Genomic DNA, 16,140 nt, shown 5'->3' with positions numbered 1-16,140 from the left:
CGTCGTATTCACATCACAAGTCACATAGACTAATCAGAATTCACAATGTTACGGTTTATATACAAAAATCACAAACTTCCTCGAGACAAGAATACAAGATAAAGCAATATTCTTTTTGAAATACTATGATATAATAAGCAAAGTTTGTGAAGAAGAGCGTAAAAAAATTGATGAGAAAAAGAATATTGATGGAGGCAAGGAGAACAATGTTTAATTATTTCAGCAGTAGTAATTAATTATGGCGAGGATAATTCGGATGCTAGCATGTCGATTATGGCACTTTTCACGTTGTCCGTACCTTCAAATGATACTTGAAATTTGTCCCAAGCTTCATTTCCTCACTTGCATCATTGGTTGGTCTGGTTCATATATATGCAAAGGCCCAAACATATATAGCCGGCAGAGCCCTCTAGTTGAATTTGACTTATGTCATCTTTTTAGCAATCGAATACTACCTTGGGTTCGTAACACATTCTCCCTTGTCATGTGTAGCCATTGGGTGTCCATTCGTCTTCAACAGCACCACATGCATCAAAATCAATACTCTCAATCAGTTGCGTCATCTGAATCTTCCAATACCCATAATTATGGAGATTGAGTTTCAGCGGTTTCATCACAGTCACAATCACAATTCACACATTGTTGCCAGTTATCCATACGCGTCACAAGATCTCACTTGTTGTTGCAGGAAAAAACAATTCGTACAAAATGTGTTTGTTCTAGATTTTACAATAAGATAATCTTTTAAACGATTATAATTACACATATTCGGAAGTTACTCGCACCTAGTCTTTTCTTAAGTTAAAATAAACATAGATCGCTATTCAACATTTATATTTTATTTAAAAAGGTACTTAACAGAGTAAGTATATATCAAGTACGTACAATGAAAATCAACAACCCTTTGAAATAGAAACACACTTTGACAAGATAGAATACATATATAGGCACACATTTATTTGAGTATATATAATTCTTCCATTATTTTGTAAACAACCTAAACTTTCACTATTTCGTCCAACAATACTTTGAAATTCTCAAATCCTTTCGTAGAGACATCTTCTTGGATAATTTCTTTAAGCTTCTTGGCATTTGCCTTCATCGTCTTACCATCATCATGAACCGAAACTTGATGCAAACACTTCTCAAATCCTTCTTTCGTGAAGACTCCATTATTCACCATCATTCCAACCTTCCACACAACCTCCACTGCTCTTCCGTTGAGTCTATTATCCGCCAAAATCGGTCTGCCGATTATCGGCACACCTGCCGACACACTCTCCAATACCGAGTTCCATCCACAATGTGTCACATTCACACCCGTTGCCTCGTGTTTCAGCAGTTCCACTTGGGGAGCCCATGGAACCACTATCCCTTGCTCTCTTGTCCGGTCCAGAAACCCTTTTGGTAGATGAACCATGTTCTTCTCCTTAAGCGACCAAACAAACGGCACTTTGCTGGATTCCAACCCTTGTGCTATCGCCACAAGCTCTGCAGGAGGCGGTTCCATGACGGTGCCGAAGCTAATGTACGCTACAGAGGCAGGTGATCTCTTCCCCATCCAAGCAAAGCAGCCATGAGGATCGCGCACTAGTGTCTCTCTCTTCAATGTAAAAGATAATAACGTGGGAGGGGGGATGTTCAAGAAACGTACTAGTTTCGATCTTAGGTTATGGGCCAATGTAGGTTCTAATTCTTCAAAGGAACTGATGAAAACGGCAGAGGCACGAGGTAAAACAAGACTCATTTGGTGTAGAGCCTTTGGGAAAACAGTGTCCAAATCTCCAAATGCAACTTCCTCTGGTATATCTTTAACTCTGTAATTCTCCATTCCTGGTATAAACCCTAATGTCTCTTCCGTACGCACATCTACTTACGTATATAAGGAAATAAACAAATTAATAACCATAACTACATATAATATTCACGAATCACGAGTGTAGTAGCTGCATTGTTTAATCATTAAAACCCTAAAATGCTAGTTTTTTTCTTATCCACTTCTCTAATATATAACCACGAAGCTTTTAGTGGCTGAGGTTAAAATTTTGTGGCTATATGTTGTAATAGTCACGAATGGTCACTAAAAAAAATCATGGTTATAGCGTCGTGACTTCTTTTTTTTCCTGGATTTTTCGCAGAAAAAAAAAAGGTAAGAAAAGAAGAAAGCTAAGAGTACCTCCATCAAAGAATCTTAAACAAAATTGCTTAACACATATTTTCTTATTAATTTTGATAAAAGTTAGATTAAGAACTTCTTAAGAAGCTGTAAATTTTTATTGGTCCATTGAGAGTTGCTAAAAAGTTAGATTAAGAACTTTGTCTTATTCTTCTTCTCCCCAAATCTCATGAAAGGATACAAAGTAAAACACAAATCAGTCAAACATGTTTAAATTAAACTAAAACTCATACATAAAAACAAAACTGAAACACTTAAATTCATTCATAACAAAGAAACATTAACCGATTGTGATTATATATGAAACCAACCAAGTTAAACGGTGAGAACGGTTTGAATATGAATCTGCAATTCCCAACTATATATAGGCTTATCAGCAGCTTCTTCCACCTTGGCTAAGAGATAAAATCCTGCAATTTCAGCCAATTGAATCTAGAATAAGAACCAGAGGTAAGAAAGCTATAACTGCAAAAGCAAACTGAAGATATATATCAACATAAACCCTTAGAACTAACCTGCAGCCCAAAGCCAATACGTAGAATGTGTATACATTGGAGGTAATAGAATAAACATCAAGGGAATGGCAATGCAATGAACAAACTGTACTAAAGCATATGTTTTAAGGTCATCGAAAAACCTGTAATATTACAGCCTCTCATCAATCCTCTCGATTACAAAGATAGCCATGATTGATGTGAAGGCAATAGTTATTTAATCCAAAAACGAGTGATCAAAAACAAGAGACAATAAGCAAGTCTCAGAGAAGAGAAGAGAAGAGAGGAAGAAGCGTACAAGAAGAAGATCCTAGAGGAGAGTTGCATGGTTAGGGTGAAGATGATAGTAAGAAGTTCCAAAAGCAACACCAACGTTGTTCTAAGTCTGAATCAAATTTGAAGAGTCAGAAGTCTATCTTCTTTTCAATATTCCAAATCGAAGATTCGACTTCAATAACAAAAAAAAAAAACAAATCGATAAGAAGAATCAAAACAACAAACACTAGTAGAAGGAGTAATCGAAACTAACCTCATTGAAGAAATCACCCATCCCAGAAACAGAGAGAATGGTGAACCGACGGAGAGAGAAGAGAGAAAAACAATGTCAAGCTTTCCATCACTGCAACGATAAAACAAATCTGGCTTTAAGCACAATATATGGAAGAAGCAGTGATGATCCTCAGCGAAAACAAACAACCCAATTCCAGAATATAAACATCTAGTTGTGAGTAAGATTTGTATACAGAATCAATCAACATAATAGAATTTGGTGGAAATAATAAGTCATACCTGTTAATATCAGCAATCAAGGGTGTAGCATAAACGCTAGAAGTGACTTCACTATGCCATCGCAGCTCCAATTTCTTCGGGCACTGAGTATTCAACAAAGCATCTTCATCACTCACAACGAAACGACCCTGAAAAAAAAGGCTTAAATCGGAGAAACCAAACAGAGAGAGCCTTACGACTTACGAGCAAATAAACATATCTCCAACAATCAACGCTACCAGTTATGAAACAAAATAAATATGAACGATTCGATCAACTCTGCGAATACTAATTCTCTTGCACAAATAAAATAAAATAAAAAATCGATTCAGGTTCCTGAACCCAATTATGTGGATGAGATTTTGAAGAACCCACAAAATTTGGGGTTTTGGGAATTGGGATGGGGAGTGATCGACAAAGAGAATGAGAGAACAAACCTTGTGAAACTCTTTCGGGTGTTTGAGTCGCTGAAGCAGAGATTCTCACAAAGCTCTTGAGAACAACCTAGATGCAATCAGGCGGAGACAAGAACGACGGTGAACAAAAATTTGGCGGTGGATCGTAAAACTGAGAGAGAGAGCATATAGGCGACACAAACGAGGCAAAGAAAAAAAAATCTCCTCAACCAATCAGGAGTTGACACAACCTTGATCCCTAGTGATCCTTAAATATCTAACATAAGGATCAATCACTAGGTAATTTTGTTTTTTTTCCATTTATCTGATTTATTTTTTTACCTAAGCAACTCTTAAGATATAGTTTACAACCTTTGATGGAGATACTCTAAGGGTCGTAAGAATGAAGAAGAGAAGACAATTATTGCTTTGCTTGGAAAAAAGAAGAAGAGTATTTGTGTCTGTTAGCTTTAGTGTTATCAACGGTGGATAATCAGTTACACAGTGATCCTTATATATGTGGACGAAATTAGTATCTTTGGTTGCATTTTGTATATGTTTTATTATCTATTTTCTTCTTTTGTTCAATATATTTATTAATGATTTATGGTTTACAGTTATAATTTTATAGAGTGATGATTAATATTTAAAAGTAATTATTATATATTTAAGTTATTGTAATGATCATATTTTTTTGGGGGGTTAAAAATTGATTATATTTGAAATATTTGTTTGGCTTTTTAAAAAATTGATTTTATGTAAAGTATACATGTAAATGGTTTTATATATTAGTTTCATGTGAATATAATCGTTTAAATTTTGGTTGTATGATTTACAAGTGTTGTATTTTAGTTTTAGGGTATAATTTTAGTTTTAGGGTATACTTTAGTAATTAGATTTTTGGTGTAAATTTGGATTTTTGTTTTTGTGTTTATAATTTAGGATTTTTAAAGTTTAAAATATACTGAATATTTTTTTTTGAAAAATAAAATAGACACTGAAATTTGGGCGCTTTTTGTAGATACTTAAGCTAAGATTAAGTTATTTGATATTTTCGTGACTATAAGTAGCCACGATGTAATCGTAAACATAATTTGTGAATTTATTTAGTCATAACATTGTCACAAATAAAATTTGTGGCTATAATTAGTGACGAAATTGTCACACATAAAACTTGTAGCTAAAATTAGTCAGGAAAAGTACAAGAAGCTACGAAACAGTAATGTTATTTGTTAATGATTAATATTGGTGGCTGATATGAAATTAGTCAAGGAATTTTGTGGCTATATCGTAACTATACGATTTTTTTTACTAACGTGTGCATAAGAGTCCTTAGCTCCTAGCTCACTATGTATTGGTACTTGGTACATTTTAAATTCATTTGGTATGATGTCAATATATACATATATATATTAATATATATCTAATGAGTTATATGCTATATAATTTTATACTTAATATTTTAATAGATTTTTACGTATTAATAGTTATTACGGTTCTATTATTGTTAATATTATAAATTCTATAATAGATATTACTAATTCAAAAAATCGAATATGAAGTGTAATTTAATATGATTTAAAAGTTATTAATAAAAAATATTCTAATTTAAGATAAAACTTAAAATATGTATGACATTACAAATGTTAAACTATATCACAAATAATATTATAATATGGAGGTAGAAATGTTTTTAAAAAAATTTAGACACATATACACTAAAAATAATAATATTCTATTGATAATATATTCAGTGGATCTCTCCCCAATGCATACGTTTTCATAAAAAAATTTATGACTTGGGTGAGACGCTCACCAATGCAGATGATCTAAGAAAGTAAGCATTTCCTCACCATATATACCTTTGACACCAATGGTTTCTCTGATGCGATCAGTGTAGAGATGAGCACAAAGCGAGTTTGCTCCGCCGGCCCAGAACGCAACCCAAGTCGCCTTCATCTCAACAGCCATATCCGCTGCGAACCAGAAGAAGGCATCTGTTAGCATGCATGTCACTTTCTTACCGACTTCCGTCTCTGCCGCTGCAATTTCTCTATGGAAAGTCTGTGGGGCCGCTTCGAGAAACATCTCGAGCATCTCCCGTGGACTCCCGGTGAGCACGGTGCCCTCCGGAACACCGTCATCGACGTCGTGGATCCTGATGTTCTCCGGATGATCGGAGGAGAGCAATGACGCGTTTGATCTTGCGGTATTAAAGAAAGAAAAGATGGTGGAGGGAGCAGCAGCGGCGAGACGACGCGTAACGGCTAAAAGAGGACCGGCATGAGCGCCAACGGGGAAAAACCCGAGAACTGCCACGTGGGAGTCTCTGATTGGCTCGGGTAATTTGAACATGATTCCTGAAGTGAGTGACTATGAAGGAAGCAAACACAAAGAGGGTCATTATATACGAATATGAAATAGAGCAAGTGATATATGGCTAGTGAAATTAATACTTTTGATGGTGAGTAGTTGGTACCTCTTCAAGAACGCTTACCAAACTTAGAGATAATTGCACTTGATAACAAATCAAATTAAGCGCATATATACTTTACTTATATAGTTATATACCTTTTTAGATTTTTATTTTTATTTCTTTCTATGAAGTATAAACATTGCGAATAATGCTAATTGAATTAATTTAAGATCTCTCTTTAGACTGCATTTGAATTCTTCTTCGTTTTGGTCTATTTTCTAAAACCAACTTCTCTCTCTATGACTATGTGATCTGTAGATTTTTAATGCTATTAGAAAAGTCTAAATACTTTCTATGTACATCTTTTTATATGTTTTTTTTGTTGTATAGCAAAATATATTTTTGAACTTTTTGGCTCGTGAAAAAATGATGTAACTTTGTTTAGGTATAAAACAATAATATATTTAAATTGAGGGCTCTGTAATTTTGGAGCACTATTAATTTTTCTTTTTTTATTTGTAGAACAACATATAGGCTTCAATTGGTGACCATATTTTAGGAAAAGAACAAGGAAGAATGTGATATTCATCTCTATTCCACAATTTTTTACCATTTGATAGTAATAATTTTTCTTTTACATTTCTTTACATTCTAAAAAAAATAAGGAACAATAGAACAAAAGTGTTCCTCCTCAAAATTGATGAGGAACAAATAGAACAGAAAAAAGAACAAATATTAAAATTCGTTTTTATATTTTAAAATAAATAAAAAATAAGTTTATTAATAATATTCCATTTTCTAATATAATAATTTTCATATTTTCATAATGTATTGACAGAAAAAATAATTTTGATATGAAGTTCATGTTGAACTAATCTTAAGACTATTTGAAAACCATATATGAATAGTAAAATACATTTAAAAGACTCATGTTTATATCGTAAATAAAAACTAAAATTTTTTTAAATTACCCTTAAAATTGTAATGTAGATTAATATTAAATATTAATATTTAATATGACATATCTAAAATTTAATTTACAATTTAAAAAAAATGAAAAATTCATTGTATATACATTAGAAGTAGTATTAGTATTAATATTGAATTTGATTTATTTAATATTTACTATATTTAAAAATAAATTTTTATTGTTTGGTTACCATTTACTATTTAGTTCATTCTCTGCAAATTTTTCTTTCATTCCTCAAAAACTGTTTATTCTATTCTGTATTGTTCTTTTTATTCCTTTTCTTTTTGTTCTTCTAATGGTTACCAATAGGACCCATAGAGTATCATTGGACATTATTTGCTCTAAATTAAGATTAAAAACTGATGACAATATTTAGAGTACTGATGCTCTAAGTATGCTATTTCACAATCATTTCAATAGATAAGGTTGAACACAGTAATTTTATCAAAAAGAAAGGTTGAACACAGTATGCTAAACTTTTTAGTAAAATGTGATGTGTAACAGTTAGTCATGGGTATTCGGATCGTTTGGTTTCGATTCTATTTGGTTCTAGTTCTTTCGGTTCTGGAATTTAGGATTCACATTACTGAAGTCATCTTAGTTCGGCTTCGGTTTCGGTTCTTTTGGTTTTTTTCGGATAATATTTTTGGATGTTTTCGAGAACTTCAGATATTTTTGAATATTTTGGATATTTCTGATAGTTTTTGGTATTTGGGGTATTTTTAATTATTCAATTTTAAATTAACTAATATTTTGGATATAAAATTATACTCTGGATACTTTTTGTAGTCGTAATATAATCGAAAAGACAAAAAGAAAAAAAAATATGGAGGCACAAGTTACATTTTACTATTTAGGTTGCACATGTTAGCGTAACTTACCAAAGTTAACTTCTACCACCTTCAATGGAGGGTTATTATTTTTAGGCTCTTATCATTTTTTTTGCATTAAATTTTGTAGTTTTTGAAAATATGAACCTTTTGGAAGGTTAATTAAATTATCTCCCTCCAATGGTAAAAATTTAATGGGATCTAAACTATCAAAAAAAAATATTATTTTCACGATAAAAGTATTTTAAGCAGAATTTAATTTGTTTAAATGTTTAAATATTTTATATTTTATAAAATTAGGAAATTATTGCGTTTCATAAATTTTTTAACATACACAATATAAAAACATATTAAAAATAGAAGTACAAGTCATAAATGGGGAAAGAGATTAGTTGTAATATATTAAATTTCCACCCAATAAAAAAAGTGACACCTATAGAATAAGAGTTGACTCTTAAGTTTACTAAACCAGAGTTGTCTCTTATTTTTTCTTTCAATTTTGATTTTGATTTTCTCATTCCTTCTAGCATAAGAGCTCTTCCTAAATCCCCCATTGGAGATGCTTTCACCAAAATTAACTTATTAAATATAAACAATAATATATATATATATATATATATAAAAATTAATGTGAGTAAACTATTTTGACAATGGTTTTCTTTTAGAACTAAGAATTTGGCAGAGTAAAGTTATATATATGAAAAACTAGATTAGTACCCGCGGTACAAATTATTTATAACTAAAATATTTAAATTATAAATTGTATTTATAAGTTTAAACCATATAATACTGAAGTATAATTTATTTTTTACATAATATTTATTAATCAATTTAATTAGATATGTCTATTCTTGGATACCGATAGTGTTAACAAAATAATGAAATGATGTTTTACTCGTTTAACACCAAATTAATAATATTTTAAATTTATATAAATATCAACAAAACCCGTCCTGCTATATAACTCCGTCCCGAGATATTTTAACTCGCACTATATAATCTTAATTTTTAATATTTATTATTTTGTATTGTAAATATTAGATTGAGTTGATATGTTATTTATTAAGGTTGTAACCATTTACATTTTATAAAATTGGTGTTTCTTATAAAGTTTAAATATTTATAATATTTAGAACTCTTAAAACGGTTGAGTATTTTCATATTTACAGTTCGTAAAAGTTTAAATATATTATTAATATTTTAAAGGTCTTCTAAATTTTTTTAAAAGTTGAAATATCTATAATATTTTAATATTTGAAACTTCAGAAATATTTATAATCATTTCAAGATAAAAAAGATTGGGATACTTCTGGTCAACCATGTTGGTACTTGGCAGATTGCCGAGATTGTTTTTAACTGCAAATCCCAAACAATCTTTTGGGATAATCTTACACATGAAATATTCATCTTTTATTTATAACAAAACAGGAAACAAGATATATTTTGCTGAGATTTGATATATCAAATATTAACTTCTAAATATTTATTTAAATGTACATAATCTCACAATAAATACAATAGTTCATAACCATTGTAATATCTCAAATTACGACTACAATTCTATATCAATAAAACAAAATGATGACTCTCCCCCTTTCTTTCACTCCCTTAAAAGATCTCAAGCCATATAAAAATTCTTGCCGTATTCAAGTTAAAATTCCTGGCGTATTCAAGTTATATTCTCTAAACAACTTACTCTATCAGAATTTCTAATATACCTTATATTTTTACGATACCATTAATGACTGCTCTATGTGCAAACACCTCTGGAAATTATAAGTCCTTAAATTCTTGACCACTGGATCAAGCAATTTCCACATTTTATTATGATCGAAAATTTTCAAAATGTTTTGTTTAGGAGAAAGTACAGAACCTAACTAGTTGGAAAGGACATATTGGTCATGACTCGATAATTTACTTTCTATAAATTAGAAATCTTTGCATTTGTATAACCTACTTGTGACTTTTAGCCATCCTCCACAAAATATATGTTTGCAGATTCTTCTAAATAATTTCTAAGTACGGGATAAGATTCATATATGTATGTCCATGGATCATAACCAACAAGTGAGCAAGTCTTAACTGGTGTTTGCAAGTATAGTTCGATGTTCACTTTTGGTCACATTATAGTTCCGGTTCTATGGTCTTGTTTGTGTTTAACCTCATCGACACTTTTTTACAGTGGAAGGATTAGACTTTGCTGTAAGGCCTGGCTAATTGCAAGCCACGTAGTTTCATTATTTTATGATATGGTAATGATCATCTAAAGCGGAGGTATATATCATAGTTTATCTAACATAGCAACAATACAAATTGTCAAATTAATACAAATGCATGAACATGATCCAAGATAAGCACTGAAGAACATAGATGGTATTATCAGTATCCTTCTCTCAAATTTTTGACCAACTTATATCAGACGGTCCATTGTTTATCAAACGATTCTTTTTTCAGATGGTCCATTGTCCTTAATTTCCGAGCTGAGGCAAGACCAATCAAAAGGAGGAGCCGCATAGGGTCCCTTTAGTATACCTTCAGAAATCAAGCTGTACGCAGCCTCAGTCATATGAACACCGTCCCAAGTCACATACTTTGAAGGATCACTGCAACCTTCAACTACATCAGCCCCACATTGCCAAAATGAGGTAAAATTGTAAGGTCCTCCTACGCCACAGCAAGCGGACAAGGGTCTGTTCATGAATCCTGATTTCATAGATAACTCGGTTGGCAAATTGATCAATGTACTTGTTGTGGAGATTCAGTAAAAAGATCAAGAAGGCTAACCGAATTTGGTTGGTTCTTGGTAAATGCGCAACAGCGCGTTGTAGTAGTCAGCATATATGATGTTGACATGAGGGTACAACTTCTGGAGTCTGTTGAGTTCTGCTTGAAGCTGCGCGTCGTGGTTTTCTCCAAACTTGTTCAGCCATGTCAAACATCCTGTCAAAGGATCATATGCTTCCATGTTTGATGTTTGATAAGATGTCAAATAGATTGCTGAGCATCCGAGTGGGAAATCTCCGGGCACCAGAAATGTTCTGCCCCCCATACCGATTAACTCCTGTGTTATAATTATCAAATATTTAGTCAGTCAATGTTCCAAGAATCTGATGAGATATTCAAAAAGAGAAATATTTACCGTGATTGAAGAAGAGATAGCAGTAATAACCATGGGAATCAACTCCTTGACCTCTTCAATGCTTTTGCCAACTAAGAATGCGTAATTATAGTCGGTCCCTCCAATTTCTCCCATGAGAATCAAAGCATTTTCTATCATATCTCTGCAGTCTAAAACAATTTTACAAATGAGCTTGATTCATTGCATCAGTCGAATGTTATTAAGCATAAACAAAAACAAAACGAATGTTTTATTTTTCTCTTTTTTTTTTTTTGTGACTCTACCAAACCAAAGCAGATGAGTACCAATCCCTTTATAACTAAAAGAGAAGTACAAAAGTGCTTCTGGGTCGGGTCAATTTTACAAAAATAACCCGAAATTAAAGAGTTGGATTCGGTTGAGAATTACCTGCTGCGTTATAAATGGGTTATCGGGTTTTCCAAAAAATAAATCAAAAATATAATAAATTCCCTCATAAATAAATCATAATAATTACGATAATATATATTTTTCTACAATTTAGGAAACTAACAAACATACATAATTAATATATATCAAACTGTATAACATAAATAGGAAAACTATATCGTCCAATATAAAATCCTACCAGAAACATTCCTAAAAAAATCAAACTTAATAACAAGATAATTGATTTCACAAATCAGTAAGATCTCAATCTTTGATATATGTAATAAACTACTTTAATTTTGATTATATATTAGTATATACTTCCTGAAATAAAATTCATTTTAATATAATTCATAAATAATGATAATATAATTAAATAATTTTAAAAATCTGAAACATAAATTTTCAATTATACAACTATATATACAAAAAGAAAAAAAAAATACTAATGAGAATTACTGAGATGTTTATAATTACATTCAAATTATTTCTATCAATTTTGTTATCATTCCTAATATGTATAATAAAAATACTAATGATAATTAAAAGAAGATATGGAAAGATGTTCTGAGAAATTCCAAACGGAAAACGTTGTAACATTAGCATAACTTATGCAAAATTATTATTCAATTTGGAAACAACCAGTAAATACAGTTTAACAACCATCTATGATTAGATTTCAAAGATTTTCACATATCTCTATCAATTTTGAATTACCTAAACAAATGGAAAACATAAGCATAATTTAACAACCATATATGATTAGATTTCAATATGTAATACCAAATATTCAATCAGTTAGTTTAAGTAATTAAATTAAAATCCGAAATTACTACTAATATTCTAAATATATTTATATAATTATTAGAAATCACTTAAATTTCTCTACAAGCCAAAAAAGATTTTTCTAGAAGACTTCAATTTACTAACCCCAAAAATAGACACCCATTCCTCACTATATAAATTCATACGAACAAAACATCAATTGTTTCATTCCACCTTTTCTATGTTTTTGTGATGTTTTTATTTATTTATGATTTTGTTTACTATATTCATGTTATTTTATCCAATATGATACATATTAATTTTTTTAATATTTATTTTACAGGAACATCAAAAACATTGTGAATCTATCAAACTGATATGTTCTTATGTGATACGGGTATGTACAAAATTTCATTCAATATTTTTTAATTATGATGCTGATTGCGACTATCAAACTCAATTATGAATGATTAATAATTTTTATTGTATTCAGGACATATGAAGCATTACAAAAGTTATCAAATTACTAAAAATTTTATGTGAATCAGGTATATACATAATTTGACTTAATTTATGAACTATTTTACATTTTTGTAAATAATTTAACTTAATATATGAACTATATTTTTACTTTTATTGTTTTCCCTTGCTGTAAACTCAGGATAATCTAAAGAAGAACCATGTAAAGATCTATCCTAAGCAAAACTCATCAACATAAAAAAATAAAACCGAAGTTAGAAAATTATAACAATACAAAATAATAGATAATTATGATGTAGTGAAAATTGCGAGATTAGTAGTTTAGGATTTTATTTATTTAATTTATTTTCAGTTCAAGAAATATGATTTTGATATTCTTAAAAATAATCAATGATAAAATTTTGGCTTTAATGTTTTGCTAAATTTCAATTTAGATAAATTTGAGTAAATGATAAATTGTTTTGCTAAATTTGAGTAAATGATAAATTAGATTAAAAATTTTGGGTAAATGATAAATTGTTCTTATGGTTCATCACATCATACATATTAGTGTAACTTTTACAAGCGGAATATTTTTATAATATTTATGTAGATTCCTATTTTCTACTACTAAAATGATCAAATTGAATTATTTATTTTTTGTGTTGTTAGTATTTTTCTAAACTTTTTAATATTTATTTTATCAAAACTCATTTTATTACCATTTACTCTCTTTTTTCCCTACTATTCTTTTATCCAAACTCATTACCCCAAATATATGATTTAATATAACCAACTGCAAAAATGAAAATATAGTATATTCTAATCTATTAAAATTGTATATATATATATATATATATATATATTAATAAACAATCATTCGCGCTGTAGTGCGGGTCCGATTCTAGTCCTACTTTACAATGGGAACGGTAATATATCAGATTTAATATTTCTAACCATATATAACAGGAACTAATTTAAAGGCCACCGGTTTAATTAGTTCATGAGATCACCTAGTTTTAAAAGGAGTTAAACTAAAAGGAGTCAATTTTCCCAACCTGAAGGAGAGCCACATAGTTTAGGCAAACTCTCTTTGAAGCTACTAAGCTGAACGCCTAGACTAATGTTGGTGTAAGGAAAATGAATTCCTCTCCCTTCAAGAAAAGAGCGTTCCAGTGCTGTTGCTCCCGCTACCGCAAAGTTAACACCCTTCTTAAAGTTTGCATTTTGAGATCCATAAAAAGGAGGCACAAGCGGTAAATCCAAGAATTCAGCTGTGAACGTACAGAACCATAGAAAAGAGCATGAGGGAGATTTAAGTTGAGGAACCAATAACCTAAACTTAATGGTTCTGTATCTAGATGAACCTAATGGTTCCGCATTTAGATGAACTTAATGGTTCTGTATATAGATGAATTTTAGGATTTATACAATCAAACTTACTATTCAAGTAAGAGCATCAAGGAAACGTAAACAAAAAGAAAGGGTTGAAGAAAATTAATAACTCTTCTGGTTTCATCTTCCTATACACAATACACACTTAATCAAACCTTAAATAAAGTCAACGGGCACAATAAACAGTACCCATGAAATCGATAATGACACGGCCGTTTGAGAAACGACCGGTGGGATGGTGGAAGAAGGTCTCTCCATACGGTGGAAACGCAAAGTGAGGGAGATTGTTAGGATCTGAGAGGCCAAGCAAGTTTCCAGTGTCGGCATGGGAATCTCCGAAACTGATGATCGATTTGAATTCACGGCACTGTTTCACTTCTAATGAGCTTACGACTGTGGTTAGCAAAGTGATTATGAAGAAGGTTCTAGTGAGTTTCTTGAACAGATAAAAATATGGAGGCTCCATCGGAGAAGAAGAAGACTGGACAAGGAAGAAGCAGAGCAATGTGTAGTTCAGCAGCAATGAGGCACTGCTTGGGATATATTCACTTTGAGACTAAAAGGGACCGTGTCTCGCCGTCTACTCGTAAATTCAGAACGTAACGTTCAACGATAAAATATCTCTTCCTAGAAATTGCGCGACATATATTTAATTCTATTTTTATGAATTATGATATATCTTAAAATTTAGAATTATATTTTTTAAATAGATTTTTTTTAAATATGAAATGTTTGTTTAAAAAATGTTCAATATGTGGTTTTTTATATATATGGTTCTTAATGTTTTGATGCAAAATAATATAAACAAAACATATCAGAAATTATTTAATCAAAGTAATTAAATCCTTCAAAGTTTTGTTGCTTTGGATTTTATTGTGTTTGATAAATTGTTAGGTTCTTATACCATTTTCAATCCCACTCTATTTTAAAATCAATACTCTATTATAGAGTAACATTTGCTCTATGCAGAAGTCGATCAATTAGTATGGTCCATTAACCAATTTACACAGCCCATCACCAATTTGCTACATGAGATAAAAAGGAAATAATTAGAGGTGACACATGACAAATAGATATAGCTTTCTTAGAGCCTACTTTATTATATTAGATTGGTTGTATTTGTTATCTTATTGTAATTTTGTATACTTCTGGTTCATATTAATAAAGTTTGGTAAATGTTACATAGAAAAAAAAAATATATATATATATATATATATATATCTAATATGAGTAAACTATTTTGACAATGGTTTTCGTGTTAGAAGTTAGACCTAATAAGACTTTGGCAGAGTAAAAGATATACTAAAAAAAAAAAAATTGTTGAAGATTTGGTAGTATAAAGCATATGATACCTTAACAATTCATAAGTGACTGGATGCCACTGTTGTTGTTGTTTTGCAGAGACATGATAAACGTATTTTTGGTCCATGATAAACTTGTGGTTCATGGGAGTTCTCAATTTCTCATTAGTCGTTAATATGTGTCAACTATTTATGGTTCATCCCGTCGTATCCTTAAAATAATAATAGACATAAAGTTTTGGTTGGTAAAATAAGTGGTTAACAGGCACATAATTATGGTACATCCCATCAGTGTCGTGCCTAGGTTCTTTGGAGCTTGGACAAAACATAAAATGTGGCCTATATAATTTAGTTAAATATAATTATTTCTAACCTAGATATAACCATAGAGAATAAATGAGCAACGATCCAAAATTATGGGTCTAAATGTGTATAGTGACATGAATATTTCAAGCAAAATACATACGCAAAACAAGTTAAACCTACTAAATCAACAAAATATTTTTAATAATGTGGCTGTGGTCAAATGTCCTTTTTTATAAAGGGTAAGCACCGCACTGATCTCATCCCACTGGATTGTGTGTTCATACATAATACATGCTTTTAACGTTTGAAAAATCATATTGTGTTTCCAAAAAAAAAAAA

General features: G+C 30.7%; 2 protein-coding genes and 1 long non-coding RNA gene across 4 annotated transcripts; all 3 read right to left on the bottom strand.

Moving 5' to 3' along the window:
- LOC104777083 (UDP-glycosyltransferase 78D1) lies at positions 998–6,351 on the bottom strand. The gene is made up of 2 exons (XM_010501288.2): positions 5,696–6,351; positions 998–1,869 (listed from the first exon to the last, which is right to left on the bottom strand). The coding sequence occupies exons 1-2, from the start codon at positions 6,186–6,188 to the stop codon at positions 998–1,000; spliced, it is 1,365 nt and encodes a 454-aa protein (XP_010499590.1). The 5' UTR covers positions 6,189–6,351.
- LOC109124773 lies at positions 2,290–4,176 on the bottom strand. Of its 2 annotated transcripts, none has more exons than XR_766203.2 (6): positions 3,876–4,176; positions 3,460–3,587; positions 3,200–3,289; positions 2,969–3,118; positions 2,692–2,813; positions 2,290–2,586 (listed from the first exon to the last, which is right to left on the bottom strand). It is a non-coding gene; the product is annotated as an uncharacterized LOC109124773 (long non-coding RNA). The 2 variants fall into 2 exon arrangements; XR_766202.2 differs by having other exon boundaries at positions 2,969–3,055.
- On the bottom strand, positions 10,325–14,765 carry LOC104777081 (GDSL esterase/lipase At1g28580-like). Its single transcript, XM_010501286.1, has 5 exons — positions 14,384–14,765; positions 13,858–14,073; positions 11,189–11,337; positions 10,834–11,110; positions 10,325–10,752 (listed from the first exon to the last, which is right to left on the bottom strand). The coding sequence occupies exons 1-5, from the start codon at positions 14,658–14,660 to the stop codon at positions 10,484–10,486; spliced, it is 1,188 nt and encodes a 395-aa protein (XP_010499588.1). The 5' UTR covers positions 14,661–14,765; the 3' UTR covers positions 10,325–10,483.

This window comes from Camelina sativa, chromosome 3 (assembly GCF_000633955.1).
Source record: "Camelina sativa cultivar DH55 chromosome 3, Cs, whole genome shotgun sequence".
NCBI lineage: Eukaryota > Viridiplantae > Streptophyta > Magnoliopsida > Brassicales > Brassicaceae > Camelina > Camelina sativa.
Note: the sequence above shows the minus strand (reverse complement) of the source record. Positions and strands in the feature narration are given on the sequence as shown.

Bases quoted from the DNA above. Each gene is read 5' to 3' on its own strand.
- LOC104777081 (XM_010501286.1), bottom strand. From the start codon at position 14,660: ATGGAGCCTCCATATTTTTATCTGTTCAAGAAACTCACTAGAACCTTC. The intron at 14,074-14,383 runs GTACTGTTTATT...GTACGTTCACAG, and splicing joins TGTCATTATCGATTTCATGG to CTGAATTCTTGGATTTACCG. The intron at 11,338-13,857 runs GTTGGGAAAATT...AAATTGTTTTAG, and splicing joins ACTATGTGGCTCTCCTTCAG to ACTGCAGAGATATGATAGAA.
- LOC104777083 (XM_010501288.2), bottom strand. From the start codon at position 6,188: ATGTTCAAATTACCCGAGCCAATCAGAGACTCCCACGTGGCAGTTCTC. The intron at 1,870-5,695 runs GTATATATGGTG...ATACGTAAGTAG, and splicing joins AGAAACCATTGGTGTCAAAG to ATGTGCGTACGGAAGAGACA.